General features: G+C 38.3%; 1 protein-coding gene and 1 pseudogene across 1 annotated transcript in view; one reads left to right on the top strand and one right to left on the bottom strand.

The window, feature by feature from the left end:
* The window catches only part of LOC139108254 (fatty acid synthase-like), a 215641-nt gene that overhangs the window by 125337 nt on the left and 72713 nt on the right, over nucleotides 1-17591 (bottom strand). The window contains 1 exon segment of the mRNA XM_070666383.1: nucleotides 11506-11713. Within this exon segment, the coding sequence (XP_070522484.1) occupies nucleotides 11506-11713 (208 nt within the window).
* Nucleotides 12034-16605, top strand: LOC139108256 (uncharacterized; annotated as a pseudogene).

The raw sequence follows: 17591 nt of genomic DNA, 5'->3' as shown, positions 1-17591 counted from the left end.
CTACAGGGAAGTTACCTGAGGGCTGCAGTAGGGACTCAAAAAACGACACCCACGGCAGCGCTACAAGTGGCGCTGTGTATTTACTTTCTGGACCAGTTAATCATTCACAATGCCAAACAAACGGCATATAGACTACACTGTCAGGGGGAGTGGAGGGATGCTGGGATTGGCCATACGGCGCTCGGCTTCCTGAACAGTTCTTCTTTCACGTATAAACAGGACAGAATCCCCAAGAAATACCAGAAAGGGAAAACCACAGAGATAATCATACCTTCCAGGGAACAGTGGAGGAAAGCAGACTTCCTGAACGGACTGGGACCTGATGTATGGTTTGTTTACAGACGGCTCGGAAAAAGATAACCGCCATGGGGCAGGAATTTATGGACCCACAAAGAAACATAGATCTAGTCTGCCTCTAGGAGAATACGACACGGTTTTTCAAGCCGAGGTAAAAGCAATCGCCGAGTGCGCGCGAATACAGATTGCTGATCAAACCAAAAGCAAAAAAATATACATCTGCTCAGATAGCAGAGCAGCAATCAATGCCTTAGTAAAGTATAGCACGGACTCGATGACGGTCTGGAGCTGCATGAGGGCAATAAGCAAGCTGGGGGAGACTAAGAAAGTCACCCTAGTATGGATTCCTGAACATCAGGGCATACATGGTAACGAGGTGGCTGACGAGCTCGCCAAGCAGGAAACTTTAATGGAACCTGCAAGGCGGGACGTGTACGTCCCTTTTGTCATGGGAAAAAGATTAATCAGAGAGCTGTTTAAGAAAAGGCACCGAGAGTCGTGGAAAAACGAATCGGGATGCCGGCAGGCAAAGCTCCTGATGGAACAACCCAAACCAGAGAGGACGAAAGAACTCCTGGCAATAAGCAGACAAAAACTGAGAATAGGGATTGGTCTATTAACAGGACACGGAACCCTCAGGGCGCATTTGCATAACCTAGGTATAGTGGAGCATTACGAGTGCAGGCTATGCGAGGAAGAAAACGAGAACAGTATACACATTCTGTGTCACTGTCCAGTACTGGCGATTGAACGATATCTATCCTGGGGAAAAATGTTTACAGACCCGGTACAGCTCAAAGAAGCGAGGGTGAACAGTCTGATAAGCCTGGCAGATCATGCTAGGCTGAGGACAAAAATACATCCTTGATGAAACAGTGGAGAGTCACAAAGGATCCAAAGGATCTAAGTGACCAAAAGAGACTCACGCAGACACACCCACTAAATTTACTACTAATACTTTTTTAATAATTTAAAACGTTATACGCTTTGTATGCTTAACAATTTATTACTTTTCTTATGTTTTAGTTGAACCTAAAACCTTTTCTTTTCTTTTAAGCACAGCGTATATTTTATGTTTAGTTAAGTTGTTAAGATTTAGGTTGATTTTCATCCATGCAATATTGCAAATATAACTTAGTATTTATTTTACATGTAGATTTATCTAACACAGATGTTTTTATTTAGAATGTATTTATTTTGTCGTAATACCAGTATAAATTTGGTCAGGTTATGAGAACGATCAAATTGTTTGGCCGTTAAATTCTATATTTTATACTGAAAGATTTGTATATTTGAGCTTTCGTATATGATAATACTGTTACGCCGGGAACGGGTTGGCGAACGTCTCCGCGTTCGCGTCTCTTTCTCTCACTCACTCACACTCGCGGCGCTCGAGCTCCGCGAAAGAGAAGAAGACGAATTTAGAAAAAGAAAAGATAAGAGTTTAATCGGACTTAACCAAATACATCAAATACATCCGCACCGAATTAAGTCACGGGCAGAACTGTCATTTTAACCAAAATCAAACATCTTCGTTCCCCTAGCAACGGAGAACCGAAACCTCGGAGCGAGCCGGCAGCTTCACGCTGCTCCGTATACCGGGCGTAACACTGCCCCCCCCCCCTTCCTCCAGATTGTCGCCCCGACAATCAGGGGGGGCCTCCGTGGCTTCCTGTTCCACCTTGGACTCCTGTCCAAGTTCTTGAACACCACGAAGCGACGCGAAGAATCTTCCTCAGCGCGAAGATGCTTCCGTCCTTGGCTTTCAGCTCGATTCCGCTGCTCCTCTTCTCGAAATTAAAATCTTCAAACAAGGGGGGGCATAACTTTCTGTGGACCCTCCGACTCAAGGTCTCCCCAAGTTTCTGTTCCGGCATTAGCCCTTCGTCCCATGGAAAACCACAGATCAAAAACCATGGGAAGAACAGTCTTCTTAACGAAAAATTTTCCTTCATCTCGAAATGGGGCGGAACACGTTCCTCCTAAAGAAAATTCTCCTTCCTCCCCGTCTAGTTAAACTCCTCCTCAAAAGAGAAAAAGAAGAAAAGCAATATCAAAAAAAAAATCAATTTTTCCCCCCCAAAAAAAAAAACAAACACGGCCCCCAAAATTTTTCCTTTCAAAATACGGAGCCAACCTATCCGCATGAACGACTTTTTTCCTATGCTTAGGCGACTTCTGAATACAGAACACCACCTCCCCTAACTTCTTCAAAATCAAGTAAGGTCCTTCCCAATTACTTTGTAATTTAGGAGCCTTACCTCTAACTCTACAAGGATTAAAAAACCAAACCTTCTGTCCCTCTTGGAATAAAATATCCCGAACATTCTTATCATAAAACGCCTTAACATGAGAGGACTTAACCGCCATCTTCCTCCTGACTTGAGAATGGATTTCATCAAGCCTTTGTCTTAAACCCCTAACAAACTCTCCTTGAGAAGCTGAAAACTGAGAAGATTGAGGAGGCATTCCCCGCGTCAAATCTAACGGTAACCTTAAATCCCTGCCAAAACAAAGCTCCGCCGGAGAAACTTCAGTAACCTCATGCTTCGAAGACCTATAAGCTAACAAAAACATTGAAATCCAACGATCCTAATCTTTTTGATTTTCTGAAACAAATTTTGAAAGATATTCCAAAACTGTACGATGCTGTCGCTCCACCTGCCCATCCGATTGTGGATGTAAAGCAGTAGTCCTAGTTTTCCTAACCCCCAAAAGATTCAACAACTCTTTCAAAAGACCGGACTCAAAGTTTCGTCCCTGATCTGTATGTATTTCCTCAGGAACTCCAAATCTCGAAATAATTTTTCTAACAAAAACCTCAGCTACCGTTCTTGCCCTAATATTCCTCACCGGAAATGCTTCCACCCATTTAGAAAAACAATCAACAATTACCAAAAGAAACCTATTCCCAGAAGAAGATATAGGAAAAAGACCAAGAACGTCCATCTGCAATCTCTGAAACGGAGATCCGACATTGTAAATTTGTAAAGAAGATTTCCCTTTGCCGGAAGGTCTCTTGTTTGAACAACAAACCGAACACGAACGACACCAATCTTCTACATCTTGTTTACAAGAAACCCAATAAAAACGCTTCCGAATTCTATCTAGAGTCTTATTGATTCCAAAGTGCCCAACCGAAGGAGAATCATGGGCATCAGCCAGAACCCCCTTAATCCGTTTACGAGGAACCACTAACTGAAACAGCACCCTCTTCAAATTCGGAGCTATCCATTTCTTATAAAGAACTCCGTTCTCTAAAACGAGGGAATCCCAATATGAATTAAGAACTCTTCCCGTTATATCTGAAGAAGAAAATCCCGAACGGCAAAGACGTTCCCCAGATTCCTTTGCCTGTATTAAAACATTAAGACTCGGATCTTCCCGCTGATCCTTCTTCCAAAGATCTAACTCTTCTTCTTGGAAGACTATTCGAGCCACAGTCTCACCTCCCTCGGAAAGACTTTTTTGCTCAACCTTAAAACAATACCGACAGTTTTCTGCTTCACAAAGCCGTCTCGATAAACCATCGGCATTCCCATGAGAAGTCCCCTTCCTGTAAGCAATTTCGAACTGAAATTGTTGTAATCTTTCTACCCAGCGAGCTAACTGACCCTCGAGTTCCTTAAAAGACAAGAGCCACCTTAAAGAAATATGATCCGTGCGAATTAAAAATTTCCCTCCTAAAAGAAAATGACGAAAAGATTTGACTGCATCATCAATGGCTAAAAACTCGCGTCGAGTAACACAATAATTCCTTTCTGACTTTGATAAAACCCGACTGAAATACGCTATAACTTTCTCCTCATCCCCTTGCTTCTGTGAAAGAACAGCCCCGATTCCTATTCCAGAAGCGTCAGTATCTAAAATAAACTGACCTTGAAACGACCTGTTTGCGTGGTCCTCGAATGACGGGCCAGCGAGCCCGGGACGCTCGTCGGGACGCAGGATTCGAGTAGGTGAGGTCGAGAATGCACCGAGACGGATATAATTAACAAAAGAACGATTTATTGCTCAACGACGACGTTCGCTTGGTCAAGCGACGCCGAGATCTCTATATACATGCAACAGAATGTGAACGTGATGACAATGAATATGTGTGCGGCGCGTGGATACAATGTGCCGGTGGGCGCGTCGGCCCTTTCGATCGCGGATCGATATAACGCGTGCGCTAGACGTAAATTCGCGGATGGTCGCGGATGCACCACGTGAGGCGCGGTGGGTGGCGCGAAATCGTGGGCGCGGTGTTCGGCGCGGATCGTCAATTTCGGGATCGGTCCTGGCGGAAGGACCGGCGGCACGCGGGCCGCGGGCGCGGAACAGTGGGCGCGGTTTTAGCCGTGGATCGTAGATCTCGTGATCGGTCCTGCCGGGCGGACCGGCGGTACGCGGGACGCGGGCGCAGAGTGACGGGCGGGGCCCGCCGTGCTATTGATCGCGATACAATGGATCTAGTTCGCGGTTGGAAATATCGATGCGTTGGTGGACCGCAGTGGACGCGATACGCGTGGGCAGGATGCACCTTGACCTGTGTCGTTAGCCAAGAGTTCTTGGCCGAGGCGGAGATCTCTTCACCCCGTGGATCACGGCAGTGCGACGGGATCTTAATTGCGTTTCGATTCTTTCCGTGCCGCCGACGTAGGATCGAGAGTCCTCGAAGGAAGCGGAGTGCGCTCCACCCCACGACCTAGTCGTGCGTTCGGTCGGAAATCGTAACGAGAAAATCGTGAGCGCCAGGATCTCCTGGCCGAGACGAAGTTCTCTTCACCCCGTGGTTTCGTGCTCTTGGAACGGATGTTCGCTCGAGAGCGAACGGATCAGGACGGTCCCGCTGAGTCCTGGCGTCGACTTTTTATACGTAAAAAGTGACGGCGCAGGGTTGCCGGGGCTCAGCGGGGTGCGTGACGCGTGGCGCCGAGGCCCCGGGATGCGGCGCGCTCGGTAACGACGGGCCTTGACGTCGACGGCGCGGTTCGTCGGCACTCAGAGACGCTCGGCTAAGTCCGCGGATGGACTTAGCCGCGGAACGGCTACGCGGTGCCGTGCTGTGCCGGCGTAGATGAAATTATAAAGTTTGGGGCGCACCGCGCCCCGGGTCCCCGTCGGACGGTGTTGTGTCCGGCGGCCGGCCGTTGTTGTGGTCGGAACGGTGCATCGCCGGGTGCACCGTTACAACCTTCCTCTTTCGGGAACGCTAACACTGGAAGAGAAGTTAAGGCCCGCTTCAAGAATTTAAAAGCCTCTTGACAATCATTCGTCCAAGAAAACTTCACCAAATTTCCCGTCAAATAATGAAGTGGCTTTGCTATTGAAGAAAAACCTTTCACGAATCTCCGATAATACGAGCAAAAACCTAAGAAGCTTCTCAATTGCTTCTTCGTATGAGGAACTGGCCAATCTATTACTGCTGCTACTTTCTCCTGATCAGTAGCTACCCCTTCTGAAGAAACCACATGACCTAAGTACTTAACTTTCCTACTGAAAAGAACACACTTCCCTGGATTGATTTTTAAATTAAATTTTCTTAAACGAAGAAACACTTTATTAAGATTCTCCATAAGTCCTTCGAAACTCCTTCCAAAAACTGTTACATCATCTAAATATACAAAACAACTCTTAGAAAGAAGCCCTTCCAAAACCCTTTCCATAAACCGTTCAAAAGTTGCCGGAGCATTTGTGAGACCAAAAGGCATGACAGTGAATTGCCAAAGTTTTTTTCCTATGGAAAAAGCCGTTTACTCCTTGTCTTTTGGATCCATCCTGATTTGCCAATACCCACTCTTAAGATCAAGAGTAGCAAACCAGGAATTCCCAGCCAAACGATCTAGAATATCATCAATCCTCGGAAGAGGAAAAGAATCTTTTACCGTAACCGCATTAACTTTCCTATAATCGACGCAGAATCTAATTGTCCCATCCTTCTTTTTGACTAAAACTGCTGGAGAAACCCAAGGACTTTGCAACTCCTCAATTACCCCACGGTTTTTCATATCTTCGATAATTCCATCAACCTCATCCCTCATTCGAAAAGGAATCCGACGAGAAACCTGTCTAATCGGAAGAGCGTCCGCTACATCAATCTTATGTTTCACTAATTCGCAATTCCCTGCAACTATTTCCTCCGAAAATGTCCCCTGGAATTCTCTAAAGAATAACGAAGCTACATTCGTCTGCTCATCATTTAATTCTTTTAAGCTTTCTTCAAAAAGCTTCTGAGGAAAAGAAGAATTCACCCCGAAAGTCTGTTTGATTCTGGCCACCCTCAAAGAATTCCGACAAGAACTAAAAGCTTCATCAAAGATTTTGGAAAAACCAACCTTCCTCAGAAAATCTGCCCCGAGAAGGCAATCATCCGAAATCTCCGCTACAAACATGCTCATTTCAAGAGCAAACTTCCCTACCTCCATAGAAACTTTAGCTTCTCCTCTAACAGAAACATCTTCCCCTGTAGGATATCGAAATCTTAGCCCCTCTCTAAGCGATTGTAAACCTGAATTCCCCTTTCCGAAAAACCTAGAACTCAAAATAGTAATATCAGAGCCCATGTCAACCCTGAAATTACATTTCCTACCATTAATCTTTCCTGCAAAACAAAAATCGCGTGAAGAATAACCGATTCTCCTGGAAAATAACTCCCTCGGGGCCCCCTTTCCTTTAGCCGACTCCTCCCCCCCCCAAAGAGGTTGACTATTCCGAGTTTTCCTTACGGGTAGAGCACTGATTCTGGAAGTGTCCTGGCTTCCCACAAAGCCAACACTCTCTTCGAGCCCCCCCCCCTTTGTCTCCCGAGAAAACTTATTCCCTTTATTCTTCCTAGGATTTACCGAACTTTCCCCCTTTTCTTCGTTTTCCTTAACGTCCCCCCTGGACTTTTCCGAACGAAAAGAATTAAAATTTCTAAAAGAACTCGCGCGCCCCTGAAAACCTGACGCTCTCCTATCGAAAGATTCCCCGAAAATCGTCCTGATCACTTTCGATCTCTCGATCGCCTTTTTAAGTAAAGAGATCCCTTCTAATTGCAGCGTTCTCCTAACCCTACCATCTAACAACGCAGAAATAAACTGTGCACAAGCGATCTTGTCCCGTACTTCATAGGGACACTCAGGATAAGCTAACTGGGATAACCGCTCTAATTCCGTCCCAAAAGAAGCAAAATCCTCCCCTTCTTTCTGTCTCCGATTTGTAAAAAGAGAATAATAATTTTGAGAAGACCGCGGTTCCCCGAAACACAACTCGAGCTTTGCTCTAAGCTCCGCGTAGCCCATGCTCTCGGAATCCTGAAAAGTACAGAGAACCGAACGCGCTCTGCCCCGAAGGCAAGAAACAAGGGCAACAGTTCTCGCCTCCTGTCCCCACTGCTTCGCCCGAGCGATCAAATCAAATTGGGAGAAGAACTCCCGCAATGGAACGGAACCGTTATATGTATCTAATTTTAAATTCAACCCGGACACGGAACGCGCGTCACCCTCAACCGAAGGGACATCCGGAACGAAACTCGCGCCCCCCTCCGCCGGAAGAACACCGGAAACGCGCGAAAAATTATTGGAGGGACTTAGCTGCAGGATTCGGCTCTGTATCCTCGTGATCGCATCATCACGCAGACGAATCTCGGTCCGCAGACTCTCCTCCCTCTGCTCCTGCTCGACCCGCAGCTGACGCATCTCCTGACGGAGCGACTCGAACGCCGCCGCCTCAGACGAAGCAGGATCCTCCTGACGGGATTGCCTCCTCTTCACCGTATGCGTAGCCATCCCGGACGAGCCCCCAAAATGTTACGCCGGGAACGGGTCGGCGAACGTCTCCGCGTTCGCGTCTCTTTCTCTCACTCACTCACACTCGCGGCGCTCGAGCTCCGCGAAAGAGAAGAAGACGAATTTAGAAAAAGAAAAGATAAGAGTTTAATCGGACTTAACCAAATACATCAAATACATCCGCACCGAATTAAGTCACGGGCAGAACTGTCATTTTAACCAAAATCAAACATCTTCGTTCCCCTAGCAACGGGGAACCGAAACTTCGGAGCGAGCCGGCAGCTTCACGCTGCTCCGTATACCGGGCGTAACAATACTTAAGTTAATAAATCATTAGTGTTCCTCGGCAAATTGCTCTGTAAACATCTACATAATTATACATCCATCTAAATAAGATCAAACGGCATAATTATAAGATTAAACGAACTTGTAAAATAAAGTTCAATCTTAATTATGCTACTGGTCTTGCCCGGATGGATCTTCAAATCCTGAAGTCTCCTTGTATAGACTTCTTACCCTCCCATTTCACTTGAATTTGCCTCGATATTTTGAATAATGGCGATACACGCGCGCGCATCGCCACGTATCGCTCAGAACGAGTCTAGCGCCATGCGTACCGCTGGGTCGCGTAAGCGCTAAATTTTTCAATTTTGAAATACTGTTGATAAAGTAGACATAAAAATATAAATACATAGTTATACATCCATCCGGACGAGAGCGGCAGAATTGAGATTGAACTTTACTTTACAAGTTTGTTTAATCTTATAATTTTAAGCAAATTGAGCGTTGTCTGCATGAATTTTTTTAAACGGTGTCTCGCGTAAGAGAATCTCGATATTTCGATAGTACAGTGCGTCTGTACATGGCGCAAGACTCCCGTGCCTCTTGATTTAAGGTTATTATATATGTCATGTTAACTTTGAGCAACTTGAGTACAACCTATTGCTGAAAAACCGAAAAGGAAATCTGACTGAACGACGATGACAATGATAATAACAACGATTCTTAAACGTATTTTACTCTTAAATGAAAAGTTTGCGTCGCGATATTTCCATTCGTACAATAGAATACATATCGAAAAAAATTAAAGCATTAATAATTAGAAATGACCTAAAGCTACAAGATAAACCTGGTTACAAAACGATCGGTTCAGCCGTTATCGAGATTTGAAAATCTACGAATTTTTCAAACATTGTCTTGCATAAGAAAGGATCGATAATACACCGCCTATGTTTGGCGCGAGACACTACCATGCCTCCTGATTTGTAATTAAATATATTTCCTTGTATTAAAAATATATTTGTATGTCAATAATTTGCAAAATTACATTTGAAAAGCAAAAGAATTAGCGAGGATTTTTACAAAACCGACGAAAATCACATAGGCGCAAAATACAAACAAATATTATGTGTTGCGACCGCGGAAAGCAATAAATTAACGACATCACTAAATCGACTTCAAATTATACACGGGATACACATTCAAAAAAGAGGATTAATAGATATCGTTTGAAAAGAGGAAAAAACACTGTTTGGTTTTATGAATGCAGACGACGAAGAACATATTGCAGAACAGCTCGAATTAATACACTCGCGACAATAAACATTGCAACACATCGCAAAAACTAAATAAAAACCTTAAATATGAACTATAGAGCATATAAAAATAATGGAGGATAAAGTGGAATATTACATTCAAATCTTAACGAACGCAACGACTTACATGAGCTGAAGAGTCAATCAACTGACGCAAAGATTTTACGCGGTAGATTACCTATTCGTATTATAGGTATTAGTCACGAGCGTATTAAATGATGTATACAACATAGTTGACTTTTTAACTCGTGTGAAAAGAGATATTCTAAATTTGCGGATACTTCCAATAGAAAAAATAGTCACAGAACTAAAAGAAGCGACAAAACATTTAAAAAAGGAAATTATTTTTCCTTTAAAATAAACAAGCAAAACTGGAATGCTATTGTTGTAACCCGAACCCCGGTTACATCAGGAATTCGAGTAAGCATTCGGAATAAAATCTCGCAACAACGACGTAACAAAATGAGAATAAACGAAAGAATTAACCCACTTAAAACAAAAAAATAAAGTAATAAAGTAAAATATAATCAATTGAAATAAGAACAGTTGCAAGATGTTATTGACGAAATCGCTGAGGTTGCATTGGCCGAGTGACCGAGATCCAGCCATGCATCCTACTGACGCGGAGAAATCCGTTTTTTCACCTGGGAGGTTTTTGGTGGAAATCTTACGTACGATTCTGTGACTAAAACCAACGCCAGTTACAGCGCCCAGTTCACATTTATGGCAAATTGACTTTCAACTGAGGCCCTGAGCATCCACTGTGTTAGACTTACTACCGGTTCGACTAACACGGTCTCCACGAACGTTCCTAGCATCGAGCAACGTGCGCATTTGACAGTTCATAAATCCGTTGTGAAACTGGGCGCCATTAAATGCGCTATCATTATTGCGACCAACACCGGTGACTAGAGAGATGCATACCGAGGAACCCGAATCAAGGCACTCGATACAGCACGCAGATCACCGGCACGGTCAGGCAATGCAATCCGTAGACCACTAATTCTGCAGAAAAAAAGCATCTTCCATCTTTGCCAGGAGACGACAAATTAGGACCTATTCTGGTCATTCTGACAGTTGTTCAAATTAGCTACAGAGAACATAAATTTTGAGAGGACTCTGTCCCGGAGCTGTAAGGCATCGCCTGAGATAATACAAAAATAAACTGTAAATAGTGCATGTTACGAATAAAAAAAGTTGCATTTAAAAGAATTTAAAAGGCACTCGATACTTTGTTTCATCAACGTTCTATCTTACAGCAACAATGCCACATAAACTAATTTGTAATATTCAAATTGCATCACTCTTATATTTTATATCACCGGTATAATAATGATGTTACATACGGATGTTACATCTGTGACAAAGCGAACATTCGAATTTTACTGTAACTTTGTTACAATATCACTGTGACATAGTTAACTGTCATAAAGCAATGTCATTATGATGCCACTGTAACATTTTTTATTATCGAAGTATTAATATTACAAATAATTTAGCTTTATTATTGAATAAAAAAATCTTTAAACAGTAAAGAAAAACTTTAAAATAGCATTAAAAATTTTTTTCATAAAATTTTAAATAAAATATTTTTTAAATATTTTTAATAAGACATTTTCAAATGTTTTTTCAAACATGCATTTTATATAACACACATCCAAAAACAAATATATTTATAAAATATAACAAATATCATAAAAATATATTAAAAATACTTAATTCAGAATGCTTATTTTTAAATACCTTAGAATGTTGTTTTTATAATATTTTACATATTTTATCTAAGAACGTTTTAAAAATGCCTTCTTTCATTATTTTTCAAAAGTTTAAAAAAAAAAAAAAAAGAGTAAATATTTACTTACTCATTCCAAACCATTGAGATTCTAATCCTGAAAATATGAAACATACTGGTCTTTTTATGTATAAAGAACGTTCTACTTTTTTAATTGTGTTTTCGGATATCTCAGACCCAGTTATCATAAATCCCCTATAAAAATGACCTTCTATATTATCACTATAAATCTGATGTAGCAAAGATATATACTCCGCATCTATTAATCGATTTCGTACCTGCAATTAAATAAAAACAAAAGATTACAAACAGGAAAGGAGAAAATTAAAATAAAAATAAAAAACGCGATTACTTTGAAAGCGGAGGTCCAATAAAGACAGAGAGATTGAGCGATAAGGTTTAGAATAAGAATGCGAAAAGGGTGAGAAGAAAAGAGAATAATAGGGACTAGGATAAGAAGACTAGAAAAGAGAAAAAAGAAAGAAAGAAAAAATAATTGGCGCAAAAGAAAAAAGAAATGAGATAATTGTGAGCCTGAACGGAAACACAGAAAATAAAAAATATATAAATGAGAAGCAGAGGATAATATCGCTAGATTTAAGAATTAGTTTTAAGTATTGTATTGTGTTGTGATATCGGGACGAGAAGGTAGCTATTAGGATAAAAGAACGAAGTATGCGAGAATGATTATACAGGGTGTCCCGCGAAAAGCGGAAAATCTTTCAGGTGTAGGTAAACATTAAGAATATAATTATAAAAGTTTACTACCAATTTGTCGAATTCGTGATCGTAACATCGATACGAATTTGTATAACTGAGCGAATAAGAGCGCGCTCTTAGAAGCGATCCACGCTTAATAGCATTGACTCTGCCTTAGCTTTTTTGTCGCTTAGTAATTGGCTGATCTCTCCTTCGGCGTGTCAAGCTGCACGCCATTGTAAGCGCACGTGTAATTCGCGGGATGTCTCGAGCGAATATCAGAATACCGCCGTGCGTTATTATTTATCTTGTTTGTCTTTACCACGATATTTTGTATTATACTATATTTTGTATATATACTGTTTTATATATATACTTGTATACATTTTATATATTTTAATTTTTTTCTCGAAAACTATTGAGAATTTTTAAAAATTGCATTTGACTTTTCGTCTTAGATTTCAATTTTCTACCCATAGTTTTTGGGAGTGACACATTGTTTGGGACACCCTGTATATATTTATTTATGTTATAAAGAGAGTCAAAATGAAATTAATGTATTATAATTATTATATTCGCGTGCATTCAACAAACTCCTTATAAAGAATCTTATCGGTTTAAATTTCATATGTGTAAGCTTTTCAAATAAAGAATCAACTACTAGCTCTTTTATCCTTTGTTGCATGATTAATCATGTCGCAAACAAAGTAAATAACTGTCAGTAAGAAATCAGTGTTAAAAGAGTAAAGACTTTTTTTTCAATTGTTTGAATTATTAATATAAAATCTAATTAAAGGAATTTAAATATGACGCGGTGCATTGTAGTTGGTTGTACATCGGGGTACACATCCAACCCGGAAAAAGTGCATTTTTTTTTCGTTCCAAGGAACGAAGATTTACAAAAAAAGTGGCAAACAGCTTTAAAAAGACAAGACATTTTAATTAAACCAACCCAAGCTATTTGCCATCATCACTTTGAAGAATGTGATATTCTGTGGAAACGAGAACTTTATGATAAAGAAGGAAATGATGTTGGAGTGGTAAGTTATTTGAATTATTATATTATAAAATAAAAATATTAATTATTATAATATTTATTCAGTCTGCACCGTATAAAATACCTAAATTACGCAAAGGAGCTATACCATCCAAATTTCCATGGTCTGAGAATATTCCAGATATAGAAAGTGATAAAACTAATGAAACTAATAATGAAATTATACAAAATGAAATGCATATAGAGTATGTGTTCGCGCCTTTTTTCACATAATGAATTTATTCGGTTTATGTTATTAAACTCGTTTCGATTCTTTCCCTAGCAACGATAAAAATATTGATTTTCTCGGTTTTTTATTTACATGTTCGGTTTCGTTTGTTAGTTTAACAGCAGATGTTGACGGAGACACATGTTTGTGAAATTAGAGTATTTGTCAATAAAGCAGAGAAATAAATTTTAAAATTGTCAATGTATTACGGGCTGTTCCCGGGAAATTAAGTGATATTACGGGCTGCTCCCAGAAAATTATCTATCAGTTTTAACAACGGAAACAGGCTGCTCCTGTAAATTGTTTGGGCTGCTCCCATTTGTGAAACAGGCTGCTCCTGTAATTTGCTCGGGCTGCTCCCGAAAAGGAATTGGGCTGTTCGCATTTGAGAAAGCAGGCTGTTCCTGCCGACTCATAATTTCCACAAAGAAGGAACAAATTTATAATTTATTCGGATAGAAACAAAGAGGTTTTGGTATCGTTTCTAAGATCCAGATTTAAGTTATTTTCTCCAGATCTGTGAGTAACTCAATTAACATTTTTCTTTGTAATTTCCGGTTGTAAGCATGCATGCGTTTTGTTAAGAATTTGTGTATCAAATGTAATTCTCAATTACGGCTTTTTCCCTCCTCTCATGCTGGGGGAGGGTTTTTTATGCCAATTAAATCCTCCTTTTTCTAATTTTCAAATTTGAGTTTTTTATTTGTGTTAGTTTATTTTTTCTAAACTAACTTTTCTTCTATAAGAATTTTCAGCCACCTGGTTTAAGTCTTTTACAGTTCAATTTGATTATTTACATACAGTATGAGTTAGAAGATGATTCAACAAATTTTTTATTTTATGATGTTTTAAATAGTATTGACAAAAAGGAAATAAATTTACCAAAGCAATGGGTACATACGCAAATTAATGATGATAATACACGGTTATTAATTTTCTATTTACCAACATGTAAAAAAATAAAATCAAACAACAGCTTATATTCATTTTATTCAATAAAAGAAGTAATATTAAAGGATGATATGAGAATACAAGTAAATGTTTTAAAGCAACCCATTTTAAATTTCCCATCATCTATATTTTATCGCCCTATTAACAGTATAGACCAGTTACAAAAAATATTAATTGCTGTGGATAATTTTTATATATGTTGTGGTGCAAATGAGAGCCAAGTTTATATTGAAAAAATTGGATATAACGAAGCATTTAAAGACATTAGTGATACATGGAGACATAAAAAGTGTTTATTAATTTCAACTATCATAAAAAACAAATGTCAATTTTGTGCTATTGTACAAAAATCAATACATCAAAAAAGACGTCGAGAAAAAAAAAGATATTAATAACAAACAATGAAAAAAATACAAACAATACAAGAAATACAACTACATACAAAGAAAATAAAATTGTACTGTTACGGAAAAAATATTATAGAGCACAAAAAACAAAAATTCGAACAAAATATGTGATAGATAAGTTGAAAAAAGAACTTATACATAATGAAACAGAAGTAAAAACACTTTCTATAAAAGATATAGAAAATAAATTAAAAGAGACAAACATTTCTCACAATAAGCTGATTACGCTACAGGAGATAATAAAATCTGCAAAACAAAAAAATCCTACAAGGCATAGATATAATGAAGAATGGATTCTATTATGCCTATTATTGCACATGAAGTCCCCTAAGGCTTATAATTTTTTAAGAGAAAGTCAAATACTACCTGTTCCATGTATTAGGACTATTCGAAGGTACTACATTATTATTGTTTAACAATATCTAATTCAGAAAATAATAATATATGTAATAAATGTGTTTTTTTTGTTTCAGATATCTTTCGCTTATTGATAGTCCATGTGGCTTTGATAAAAATTTTTTTTTAATGTTTGAACTTGCATTGCAAAAGAAAACAGATATAGAAAAACAAGGAATAATTTTATAAGATGAAATACATCTTAGAGAATCAGTTAATGTTAATTCAAAAAATCTCACTTATACAGGATTAATTGATTTTGGAGATGAAGGAATTCCATCAACTTATTTAAATGAACAAGCAGATCATGGATTAGTAATTATGATTCAATCACTTGCTGACTCTTATTCTCAACCATTAGCTGTGTTTGCCTCTAAAGGACCTGTACATGGAGAAGTACTTGCACAACTTGTACTTAAGGTATGCATAATACAAAATATAATATATATACATATATGTATGATATGTTTTTCTCAAAGTTCTGCAAAATATTGTGATATTATGTATATTAATTTTATATTATAGGCTATTGCGTTACTGGAAAATATTAATGTTAAAATTCATGGGGTAATAACAGACGGTGCAGCAACAAATAGAAAATTTTGGGACATTATGGATGTATGCGGCAAAATAAATGAAGTAGTTAATTATTTTAATCATCCAATTAGTAATGAGCGTGTGGTGTATGTGTTTTCAGATACACCACATATTTTAAAAACTATCAGAAACCGATTATACACAACATCATTACAGGTAATAATATGGAATACAAAATTGTAATAAACATTGTGTTAACTCATAAATGAATTAAATGAAATATTTATCTATACCGTTCAATAGTGTAAAAATTAAATTTAATTTCTTCATTTTTATTGTCAGCTTAATTCTAATGAAAAATTAATTAAATGGGAATATTTTCGCATATTACAAAATAAAGATGAAACAATACCAGCTCGAATGCGAATATGCCCTAAAATTACATATAATCATTTAACGCTTACTCATGCAGCTAAAATGAGAGTTCGTCTAGCTGCTCAAGTGAAACAAATTATTTACTATAACACAATATAGTAATTACCATCTTAATCTTTTAACCATATATTTCATACATTCATTATTTTTACAGGTTTTCAGTAAATCAATGGCTAATGGTTTGAGGTTTTATAAAAACTTTTTACTTGAGTTACAAGAATGTGATGATACTGCTAACTTCTGTGAATGGATAAATAACTTATTCGATGCGTTAAATCGTAATAAATTTTCTGAAGGTGTGACTGTCAAAAATACAGATTATAAGGTATACTTTTATGTACATATAATAGCTAGTATATTTTTTAATGCTAAACATATTTAATTTTTGACTAGATTTTAGAAGAATCTTTAGTAAAGTTGAATAATTGGGAACAACATAAAATTGATGGTACTATCTCTGAGAAGCAATTTTTAACAAGACAAACTGCTGAAGGTCTCAGAGTGACAATAAAATCAGCATTGGATTTAGTAAAATATCTAACCACACATCAAAATTTTTTATCTGTATTAACAGATCGCCTAAATCAAGATTCACCTGAGGTTTGATGTTTCTGCATTTATTATAAAAACCATCATGTTACATTTTAATATCTTTTTTTATCTTCTGTATTATGTTATTGGCACAAAATTGTTTCTTTATATTTTATTATATTATTTGTTTTACATTATTCTAGAGATTTTTTGGATCAATACGTCAAGCAGCAGGATCTAATGACCATCCTGGAGTTCCCACTTTTCTCCAATTATAAAAAATTTTAAGTACAACTAGTATTTTTAAACCACCACGGTACGGAAATTGTTCATTAATTGAAGATTCAAAACCGCTAATTTCAATCTCAGAAATCAAACAGTTATACAACAATTCAAGTACCGAAACATCATTAACAAAATTAAAAGATAAGTTAAATGATGCTGTAATAAATAATGATGAATGGGCTTTTGACGATTTTATGTCTGAACATGATTACAGTTTACCAGAAATAACAGATTGCATTGTATATTATACAACGGGATATTTATGCAATTATATTGAAAAAAACATAAAATGTAAAATATGCAAAAATGTGTTTATTAGTTGTCGAAAAAGGTCCGTAAATAAAAGGCCGCGCAACTTGAAAAGTACAAGAGTTTTTATTTAAGAGAATACATCCGTCTTGGTAGAGCGATCGGAACGGAATAAAGACAATGAGATAGATAATGAATAATGAGGATAGGATCATAAAAGAATAGCCGAGAAGTCACGCAGCGCGAATATTGATATGTGTGACTCACGGGCAACAAAATCTAAGATAGCTAACAAAGACCTTGAGTTCGTTGATTCAAGACCTTATTCCTGACATTAGTAATAGAGTACATAGTTTATTTCCTGCAGCGATGTTATTAAACATGCAAAGTTCAGAAAAAAA

Source organism: Cardiocondyla obscurior, linkage group LG14 (assembly GCF_019399895.1).
Source record: "Cardiocondyla obscurior isolate alpha-2009 linkage group LG14, Cobs3.1, whole genome shotgun sequence".
Taxonomy (NCBI): domain Eukaryota; kingdom Metazoa; phylum Arthropoda; class Insecta; order Hymenoptera; family Formicidae; genus Cardiocondyla; species Cardiocondyla obscurior.
Note: the sequence above shows the minus strand (reverse complement) of the source record. Positions and strands in the feature narration are given on the sequence as shown.